Raw genomic sequence first — 11994 nt, forward strand, 5'->3', positions numbered from 1 at the left:
TGTTATTGATCTATATTGTCTTTATTGTTGTCAAAGTATCGCGGTAATTATTGATAATGATATGGAATAAGAATATATAATTGAATATTATTTGGCATCAATAAAATAAAGTTTTGGGGAAGCTGTTGCTTATAGTTTTGTGAAAATTGTAATCATTTTGACTTGTTAGACTCAAAATCTAAAAAATTGACGTTCATCTCCCTTCGTAATGTATATACAAACATGAACGTTGCTATACAAGCCGCAGCCACCGTGCCCTAATTTTTTTTATTTAGTTTTACTCTTCTTCATCGTCAAATATCTTTGATTCCCTTTTCCGAACAAACCCTAATTTTTATTTACTTCTTTATATACAGTAAACTTGAACCATTAATCTTTTACTTAAACTTGTAGACGAGATATCACTAGACTACAATTTTGATCGTCCTTTAAATTTATTATTGCAATTTTATGAAGCTAGTGTCCATATTTAATGATTTTAATATTTTTTACTTTACTTTTATTTTTCAGCTTATTGCATTTTTTCACTTGTTTTTAACTCCGACTCATCACGTTCTCGTAATAAAATGAGAGTGATACCACCGGAAATAGAATATTCCATTCACGAAGAAGATCCCTTGGACACAATTATTTGAGGCGTGGTTATTAGAGTGGGAATGAAATGCCACCTACCTACCAAAAAAATTTGGAAATTTAAGGCACCTATCAGCTTTCGTCAAAGCCAAACGCGGTATGATTCACATGTAAATATGAGCCACACGTTTTTTTTTTTTTTTTTTTTTTTTTTGGTATTATCATAACACACCTGTCAAAAATGAAAGAAGAGAGACCATTATATCATAGTATTTACTAATTAATTTGGAGAACTGAATTTGAATCTGAATTTGTTTGTCCAATTAATCGGAGAACTAAAGTTGAATCAGTATTTGTGTGTCCAAATTAATTGGAGAACTAAAGTTGAATCCGAATTTGTTTGTCCTACTAGTTGAATCCGAATTTGTTTGTCCTACCATGCCCGGGACCAAATGATTGATTTAATATAGTTGTAATTTTTGTCATTAAAAGAAAAATTCAATAATTGGGCGCATTGATTGTGACTCTCACCACTAACGGCTGAAACAAATCTGACGTGTTTTTAGTTTACAATCAGGTGTCGACATTATAATCCTAATCTTATTAAGAAGTCTATTGAATAAATACATGGACGATTTTATTGAAGGAAGACCTTCCATTAGGTGTCAGTATTTTATCATCATCTTGCTTTAATACTATATGAATGAAGAAGGATGCATGAATTCTCTTTATTTCATTCTGTTTTATTACAACTCATTTTCTCTTTAAATTCAAATTTTTAACTTTTTAAAATAATTTTTAATAATTTCATCTCATATTAATTCTGGACGCTCTCTCCTACTCCGATCGTCTATGCAAATTATATTTTATCTTCTCACTTGTGCATCTATGGGTTTTCGGTATAACCTAAGCCTATTCTTTCTAATATTATCCACTAATAGGTGTCATTAATAGGTGTCACATTACCTAATTGTCGATCTTAACATTTACATTTAAAGCCAAGCGCTCATCACCATACAAGATAGTTCGACTAATAAATATTCTATAAAATTTTTGTTTTAGTTTAAATGACATTAATTTATCACACAAACCTCCATTTTATCAACCTCTGCCAATTTTATTTCTTAAAAATATTCTTTATTTTTCTATTTTAAACTTTCAAAGTACAAATAAAAACCAGTGAACCGTTGGATCATGTAAGTCATGTGTGATCCAAGGATTGAGCTCTCACAATTGCCACTTATCACACAGTTGTCAAATGTATTATATAAAAAAAGAAGTTAGATTTAGGAGGAAATGGTAATTTGAGACATTGCTTTTAAATAGAAGTCTGGTCCATTGGCTTATTTGGTGCTTTTCACACAACCAACATTGGCCAAACAGTACGTAAGAGCAAAGTTGAATGGGTGTGGGTCCTACATGTTTGGGGGTACCAATTAAAGTGGGAAAATGCAGGTAAGGTGGGTCAAGAAACCAATAATCATTTGGTTGCCATAGCAATGATGAAGTACCAAACAAAAACACCATTATGTTGAATTAAAACAATTTCAGACTTTTATTCAGAAGATTGAAGAGAGATATATATATACCAAATTACAATTTGAATTTTTCTATGGTCAGCATTAAAATCAAACTATAGACTATCCTCCGCTCTTACATTTATATATATATATATATATATATATATATATATATATAATCAAAATTAAGAAAAAATAGATTATGTTGTGACACTTGAACTACTCCATCCCATTAATATAATATTATTATCTCAAACTATTTTATAATTCTTTTTTTTTTTTTCTTCCAATCAGATTGGAAATATATATATATATATATATACTTACACCCATTTACTTCTGAAAAGTAGAGAAGATAACACCACTACATTAGAAGGTATAAGCATGCTCTACTAATGAAACGAAAACGAAAGAAAATAGTTGTGAATTAATATACTTTTCAGAGGCAAATGGGTGTATAAAGTTCAATAAAAAAGAAGGATAATTGAGTGAGCCTATTCCTTTCCTAGAGAAACTCCAATGTTACGCAATAATTTTTATCCAAAACCTTATTAGAGTAGACACTTAATTAATGATTGCATTTCATCAACATTATTACCTAGAACCAAACCATTTTTTGTATCTAGAACTATTTTGCATTTCTCTTTTCTTCTCCAGAGATTTGAATAAATTACACATAAGTAGACCATTCAACATTTATTATAACAACCTCCCTTAAACCCGTTCACGGTTAGAAGGCGACTTAAAGTGTGAAAAATTAGTAACACTTTGATTCCCATACAAAAAAAATGACAATTTTCATTTAAAGAAAGGGCAAAAGTATCATTTTATAAAATTTAATCAACGGGTATATTAAAAAAAAAAAAGAAGTGTAATTAAGTACACTGATCAAATCACAAAAGAATTCAAAATAAGAGATGGTGAACAGTCTATCGTCCAAAGAAGATCGATCTAATTTACTCTTATAATATTACTAGCTCGACCCTATTTTCATTTGCTCTTTTATACCCTTTTCCTTGAAATGAGGAAAAAGAAAAAGGGCCAAAAGGTCCTCATTTTCTCACCACTCAAGAGGGAGAATGAGTGGGGGGTGGAGACCATTGGTCCCACCTATCTTCACTCTTCCTTCAATTATTATAATGCCTTTTCCTACCCTAAATCAATTAATAAAAAATAGTGTAAAAAAAAAAAAAAAAAAAAAAAAGCCAAAAGGTCACTTAAAGCTAGTATTTTAAAAGACTCATACATACTTTAACTAATAACTTATTAATAGTGCATTATTTGCCGCCTTTTGATGACATGTCAGATTCTATCGGCTACATATTTGCCTCGTCACAATCTTTATCGAAAAGATGAGTACCACTTGTTTTATTACTAAATTAACATAATGTCTTGTATTACTTACTCCATTATTATTATTATGTTTTATTGTTATTGTTGTTATACATTTAATCAAGCTTAAGTTGATCCAATTTGACTAATTCAAAGGTGAGAAAGTTCTTAGATCCACGGTTACATATAACCACATGTTAATGTAGCAGGCATGTCATTGTCGCATAACTTTGTCTATGACAATATCTTATGCCTAATATATTTATAAAACACTTCAAAAAAATATTTCAACCATAATTTGTGAAATGTGAGTGTGGGTATTTAGCTAATTAAAAATAATAATTATTATCTTGATACAATAGAGAATCCATCCAGATGGATATTTCAAAAAGTAAATAGAAAATGCATAGCGACAATAATCCATAGGAGATGGAGATGCCACTCCATTACCGAGTAAGAGAAACACATGCATAATACATATATATATATATATATATATATATATATATACAGACACATATCCTTGAATTATTTTATACTTTATTAATTTATTTCAATCTCTTATTAAGAAACAATAGTATCTTCTTGATTACAACTAGATACCCACAGAAAGATATGTGTTTGTATATGTATATCCTTAAATTATCTTCTAATTTTCTCCGATGTCTGGTTAATAACAAAGCTGATCTCCGCGTGATTGGTCCCAACCCTTTGAAATCAAAAATTTTAAATAGCTTTTAACATCGTGTCCACAAAGTCGGCCACCCGACCCGATCCACGTTTGTATAACTTAACAGAATATTTTAGATGTTATATTTTTGGTATTACCCAACCCACGTTACTATAACTTAACAGTGTTTTAGATATTATGTTTTTAATTAATACCAAAATAATCGTTATTTGGTAATATAAATTTATTTTAAGAAATTCAGAAACTTGTTTTAGTTCCTCCGCTATAACCTAGTACCAAAACAAACAATATTAGTAATATGAATTTTAACCAAAAAAAAAAAAAAAAAATTTGATATGTTATGAACTATTCTAAATAAATACCAATCGTCTTAAACATTATTTAAGCCCAAATTTAAATATTAATATCAAAAAAAAATAATATCATAACACTTTCCAACCAAACAGGTCCGATTTTACCCTTTTTGTACACATGCTGTGTGTAGGGCTGTTAAATTCAAATGTCAAACCGCTCAGTCAAAAAACAACCCTCACAGAGTGAATCCAGGCCATTGATATTCATATTAGCATTCCAAGGTGAAAGGACAACAATTAAACTGATTGGGTCCGTATGATTGAGCAAATCAACAGGAAAGATATTTTATCAGTGTCTCAAAAAGAGGAAGGTTATGCTTGATTGAGCATCCACACGTCATCTAAAATCAATGTTTTCATGGTGGAGCCAAACATGCACCGTAAAGAAAGACCATGAGCACAAGGGTACAAATCATGAACAAAGTCATAATCAACCTGGCCCCCAAAATGATGGGTCCAATCCAACCTGTCAGTTACCCACCACCACTACAAGTGCACATGAAAATGAAAATGAAGAAATTTCACAGATGGCCTGCCACAGAACCACTTTCCAGTTCTCAATTGACATGCGGGCAAAAAAGTGAAATAAAGCTGAAACAAACTTGTCAATCAGTGATTCGACAATCCCGGACCATGTAATAATTTCTCAGCATGAGATTACCCTTCTTGCATGTGTCACTCCCAACCAGCCCACTATCTGATATAAACATCTAAAGAACAGAGACACAACCTATCTTCAAATAGGTATGAGCAAGCAACCATTTTCAATCAGCACAATAGAATTGTCTACAAATGCAAAAACCATATCACAATAGCTCACGACGTAGAATTACAATAACCGAAGCTGATTGTTTGTGCGAATACTATTTATGTATGTTTGAACAAAGAGGCTTCACATAACTGTGGAATTCCCGAAACACAGAACAATTTCTTAATATGTTTGATCAAGACAGGCAGGCCATCAACCCGAAGCCATCAGCAGATATAGAAAGAAAGGACTGAAAGAATTTCTTAACATGATTGAATATGACAAGTGATGGTAATACAGTTTCAACAAACATATTTTATATAGAAGCTTCAAGTTCATCTGGGTGTACTGCAGCTCCATTTGGGGCATCATCTGCACGAAGCTGAGCAGAAACATCATCTATGGCAGAGTTCAGCTGTGCAATCTTATCAGTCAGTATTTTGCGGGTCTTCTGTTCTCGTCAAATCATGGAGGGAAGAAAATCAGTGAGATAACAAATAAAAATGAAGGGACAAGATCCCTTCCAAAATATAAATTAAGAATTAAAAAATTGGTCAAAACAATGCAACTTTTTGAACAGGGTGTTATTGCAAATTGCAACAATAACAAACTTTCAAACACAATAGTTTCCATACACACATAAAAAGTGGATCAACCTTGACAAATTCTCCACATGATGTGGATACTGAATATTAAGGAATATAGATCCCTAGCCTCCTTGCAATAGTCCCTTAAATGCCTCACCATTATACTGGCATCGGTTCCATAACACAAACGGTTGACTCAGAACCCTGCAGGTACTAGGTCCTTGCGTTGCATTTAGCTCTTAAGTGATCAGATTGGTTGCATTCCCCAGCCACTCAAAATCCAATTAATTTTAAACATACTTTGAATGGTGACAATACTTCATAAGATGATTCATACAGGAGGCTTTTTTATCTTCGGGCTGAAAATATTCAAATGTAAGAGGACCCACCATGCAGTGGGTCCTGATTATTTCGTGATGCTAAAACCATTTTGTAGAATGGGAAAGCATGAAGGTGAAGGTGAAGGTGAAGGTTCACGAAAACCATTTTATTTATTGTTTATTGATTTTTTTGTCCTTGTGGTTGTGTGTACAATGCATACCAAGTTACCAACCAAAATGATGGGAACTTTGGGCATCCAAAGAAACAAGTTCATAAAACCAGTGCAGCGTAGACGAGAATATTGAGATAAAGTTGTGAGATATGGAAGGAAAAAATCAAATATCATCGATAGAAAAGGTAAAAATAGCATCAATTAGAAAAAAGATGAGAAAGTTTTGGTTGAGATGTCATGTGCAATTATGACTATTTGCGTTGTTGGTGATGATTGATATGGTGGTGGTTGAAGGCATTGAAGGACGAGCAAAGACCAATAATTTTTTGTAGTTACATGTCGGCAGATGATGCGCACATCGCTTTCGATAAAGCAGAATAGAACATCAGAGAATGTGTAGCCCAAAACAAACCAAGTCTCAATGAGGATTGTTAACTTGAGACAAGCATGTGAAATACAATGCTACGATATAAATGTCAATAACAATTTTTTCTTTTTATGTACAATCTTGAATGAACAATTAGTAACACATTTAGTCTCTTTCAATATCTATAGATCTATTATTTATTTATTTGCATTTTCATAAAATTCTCATCATTCTACAAATTTATATCAACAAAAACTAATTTATGATAGACGATTCACTCTATTAACGTATGTCAATCCACGTTCCTGAAAAAAAACTAATATATACTAATTAGTTTTTATACAGTTTTAATAATTAATCACATAATTACTTCCTTAATTAGTTTTTGTACATTTTTAATAACTAATCACATAATTACTTCCTTTTAATATCTATTGGTCTAACGTACCCATCCACATTCCTACTCTCTTTGGGAAAGCAAAATTTATACGCTAATTAGTATATGTACATTTCTTAATGGATAACTAATTAACATATTAAGTTTCTTTTAATATATATTGATCTAATACTAATATATTTGCATTTTCATAAACGTCTTATACTAATGTATGCCCATTCACATTCCTATTCTATTTGGAAACCTAATTAATATATTATTATACTAATATTCATACTACATCCTATCCTTAACGCAGCTGAAGCAACAGAGATCAACAAATGCTTTTGACCATATGTTATGGATATTTATATGTTGCTTATGTTGTTTTTATATCATGTTTTGCCGTACAACAATAATTTTATTTTAGTTTTAAAATGGGCAGAAAATAAGGATATAAGATTATCAAGTTCTCACCTCCAAAGCTTTCTCTTCATCATATATAAATTTTGGCAGCTTTCTCATCAAATCTTTTCTGTCAGCTCCAGCCAATGTCTTGCTGATCTGCAAGATAATATGCTATCAGTAGACTATATATTCCCTATTATTTTATTCCTGCACATGTGGGAAATTTTAGAAAACACGATATAGATTTACGATTGAAATAGCACATTATAACCATATATGAAAGCGCGATCTTCTATGAAGAGTTGTCTAATAATTCTAGTCACATCACTCACTTAAAAGCCGGTTAACAAGTATTTATTGTTTAGCTACTAGGAATAGGAGGGTTTCTAGTAGTTGCTAACTCCCACATCCAGAAACCAGCAGATGCATCAGAATTACTTTATCCAGAACAGAATTTTCACTTTCCCTGGCCCCTAGACAAACGTTGCCCCATTGCCTCGAATATCAGCAAGGCAGCATTGATGATGGAAAGTGAATTAACAATTGAGAGAGAATAGCAAGGGAAGAGCGAATAATGAGTCTCGTCACAGAAAATTTAAGGCAAATGAATCTCACGGCAACTAATTGATCTAATAATCCATCCAATAACCCATATCTACCCACCATGGACTCAAAGGAACTAATCTAACTCTAGTGGATGTATAAAATAGGTTCTCATGTCAAACCTGGGGCGCAAATACGCAGCCTAAAGTTCCAACAACAATTCCTCCCAGTACAAAGCCACCAACAAAGATACTTGCACTACTTGATCTTCCATCATCCCCGCTGCATTTGCACAAATAGTAGGTAGTTATCATAGAGAGCGTGATACACTTGAGAGCAGAAAAAGGAAATGTTATATATCACAGTATGTATCATGAGAAGATTGGAAACAAAATTTTGACCACGGCATCAGAAACGCCTGTCTGGAAAGTACGCTAGTCAAAGGGCCCAGAATCACATGACAATAAAAAAATAAAATGAAATATTTGAGAGAGAGAGAGTCCTTGTGGATAAAAATAATCAATTTTGGTTTAGAGATATTTGAAAAAAATGTTTAAGTCAATTGAGATCAGAATTTGCAAGCTGATGTAGAGAACTTTAAATTTTAGTAAGCCTAGCATCTTTGGACTGAACAAATTTTTGCACTTTAAAATTAGTTTTAATACATTTCATAGAAGTCAAAAAGAAAAAAAAAAAAGAAAAAATCATGTCAAGAAATATAATCATACCCTGCTCGCACAGTAAGTGGCCTTCTGCAATTTAGAAGTTCTGTTTTTCCCCGGGAAGCGGGCATGAACAACTTACTGGAGCCAAGACTTTGGTCCACTTGCATCAAAGAAGAACCTAACATCATATATTTGCTAACAGTCAGAAAAATACGAACCCAATAACAAGAGTATTCTTATAAAATTGTGGAACATGCATGAGCATGCCATATATGGCTATAATGCGGGATATTATGTTTGATACATATTCATAGAAATTCAAATGCATATACAAGCAATTAAGACCTCTATGCATAATAAAGCAGCATGAAAATCCAAGAATTAGGCATTTTTCAACCTTGTAACATAAAAACACCACAAATGTTGATTTCACCATTCAGCCCAGATAGGTTATACTAAGTAACGTACTGAAAGAAGAAAACATGCAAGTGAAGCAGGAGAACATTGGATTAAAATTAGAGCAAACTGCAAAAATAAAAATAAAAAAATAAAAAAAAATAAAAAAACACATTAGCTTTGCCAACATGCCCCCTGAGCCAGAAACACCCCATTCCCCCCCTCACTGAGAATGGAGATTTATACTCTAGTTTTTTTATAGTTGCATGTATATAAGCCTTGTTTAATTAGGATTACTTTAATCCAAGTACTTGGTAAAATAATTACCACATGGGGTAAAGTTAATTAAGAGCAAAATTGAAATGCCAAATGATACTCACCTTGTCGTGGTAATCACTCAGTCCTATGTCTATGGAGCCCTTTCCACCAAGTGACAACTGTCATTTTTCCCCATTGCCCTCCACACAAGTTGCCCAGAGTTGGCTCTACACCAAATGACAACCAATAGACTAGAAGCATGATTCTACCGACTGTTAGTTTGAGAGATATTTCCTGTCATCCTTAAGGAGGGGGTGCAGGGTTCAACTCCCGTTGAGATATGAGTATGTGTTTTGGTTTGGGAAAAGAAGACAGCACAAGGATTCTCAATTGTGTCAAAACAACGCCCACTAAATACTTAAATGCTATGTTCGGTTGCATAGAATTGGTGCTTTTGAATTGGAATTGGGAAATATATATATAGTTGAGAGTTTAAACTAAATTTTCTACAATTCCAATTCCATGCTACCGAATATAGTGAAAGAGAAAAACATTTAAAATCTACTACACCTAAAAATAACCAACATCAAGGAGTGCAAAGGCATACGGAATGTGGGCAAGTTTTTTTTTTTTTTTTTGATAAGTGAATGTGGGCAACTTAAAAACATCATGTTCACCAACTGAGAGTTGCCGAAATGTGATTTTTGAGATGGATGAATGATAAGGTAAGAATGGATTAAATTATAATGAATACATTCGTGAGACAATAACAGAAGACTAATTGCACAAGTGAGGAAGAGTGGCATGTTCCATAAATGGTGAGTTAAGGGAGACAAGAACACCAAAATTACTAAGGGTCTGAAATAGTACAGTATGATATGCAGCATATAATTTAGCTGAAAGTTTAAAATGCCAAATAGTTGGGACAAAGCTTTATTGAGTTGAGTTGAATATGCAGTACATAGACAGATAATTGAAGCTTCAGGAACTTACTCCCAGAATGCAATCACAAGTACATTTAAAGGGTCTTTGGATGTCAATTAGCATTGAACAGCTGCACAAAGAACTATAAATCTTCCAAGTATATTCATTAATGTAATTTAGTCCATCTAAGAGAGTAGCAACCATCAAACAAATGGTTATTAAAATCAAGATATCTTCAATCCGGAAAAATAAATAGTCAATTAATCCCATATCAATGAAATACCGTAGTGGCTACTAAATTCAGTAGCTCTATTCACAGTCAGTAATTCATACCTTCAAATTTTAAAACAAATAGTGATTTTAGATTAAATTATTATCGCGATTCGGGCCACTTAAGAAAGTAGCAACCATCGAACAAATGGTGATGGAAATCAAGAGAATTTCAACTTCAAATTAATAATAACAGTAATAATCGAAATCAATCCCAAATCAATAAGTTACTGTATTTGCTACAAAATTCAGCAGTTCTGTTCATAGTCATTACTAGTTCTTACCTTCAAATGTTACCAAAAAAACACACACACACACACAATTGACAAAATCAAATTTCAATGGTCACCCAAAAATAACCTTATTAAAAATCGTAACTAGCTAAAATAGACATAAATTCAGTAACATGATGGAATGAAATACACGAAATACACACAAACAAATCTATTTATATAGATATAAGCATGCATAAAACTGGATTCGTCATTTATCTCCCAAAGAGATAAAAATAAAAAATAAAAAATAAAAAATGAAAGCATCATATAAAGCATAAATAAAAGAACTGATCAAAACAATCGATTATGATGTTGATGATAAATGAATTTGACAAATTAATTACACAAGAAATTACCGGATAAGAACTGGGATTGAGGGTTTCTTGCTGAAACAAACGAATTCTGAAGAGCAGCCATTCTTCAAAATTGTGTGTGTGTATGTGTGTGTGTGTGTGAGAGAGAGTGTGAGAGAGAGAGAGAGAGAGAGAGAGTGGAGACTGTTGCTGTGATGGTCGATAATATCGAACTGTATATATATCTCGTCGATGCTTTTTAGGCAACAAACCCCAGAAAAAAATCGACAGATGATAGCATCTTCAGACAACAGTAGTTGGGCCGATGTGCTAGGCCCGTTTATCGGCTCAATTTGTATAGGGAAATATCTCGGCCCATTTAAGAGCCCATAGGCCTATGTGCTAGCCCAGTTTATCGGCCCAATTTGTATATGGGCAATATCTTGGCCCATTTAGGAGCCCGTGACAAATCTAATGTAAATTTATATATTCAATTTATTGATTACTGTTCTTCTATTTCTTTTTATTTTTTTGTATATGCTTTAAATATATCTCTTTGACGGTGAGGATTTGAGCCTCATAATATGCATTTGTGGGTGTATATGAGTATTTATCTAATTTAAAAGTAGTATATATATATATATATATATATATATATATATCAATTCTTCTAACATATATCAAACATATTATAACTACATGTGACAATTGCATGATTTATACTTATTAGTTACTAAATTATTTTATAAAAAGGTTTTATAGAATTAATTGAAAGGAGTTGAAGTGCAACAAGTTCTTTATTATTATTATTTTTTTCTTGAAAAAATAAGAGTATTTTATTCATTCAAAAAAACCAGAATAATATGTTTGGAAGTATTGAAATTTTAAAATATTTAGTTCAAAGTTGAGTTTTCAGGTAAAA

The 11994-nt window shown here is 32.2% G+C and overlaps 1 protein-coding gene across 1 annotated transcript; it reads right to left on the bottom strand.

Annotated features, from left to right (window-relative positions):
- Positions 1–5251: 5251 nt before the first annotated feature.
- On the bottom strand, positions 5252–11326 carry LOC132266489 (uncharacterized). Its single transcript, XM_059767370.1, has 5 exons — positions 11136–11326; positions 8720–8834; positions 8174–8273; positions 7518–7604; positions 5252–5668 (listed from the first exon to the last, which is right to left on the bottom strand). The coding sequence occupies exons 1-5, from the start codon at positions 11194–11196 to the stop codon at positions 5534–5536; spliced, it is 498 nt and encodes a 165-aa protein (XP_059623353.1). The 5' UTR covers positions 11197–11326; the 3' UTR covers positions 5252–5533.
- Between the last annotated feature and the right edge of the window lie 668 nt (positions 11327–11994).

The sequence above is a fragment of the Cornus florida genome, unplaced genomic scaffold (assembly GCF_030987335.1).
Source record: "Cornus florida cultivar Cherokee Brave unplaced genomic scaffold, ASM3098733v1 CherokeeBrave_3.0.0_Hap2_Chr07, whole genome shotgun sequence".
NCBI lineage: Eukaryota > Viridiplantae > Streptophyta > Magnoliopsida > Cornales > Cornaceae > Cornus > Cornus florida.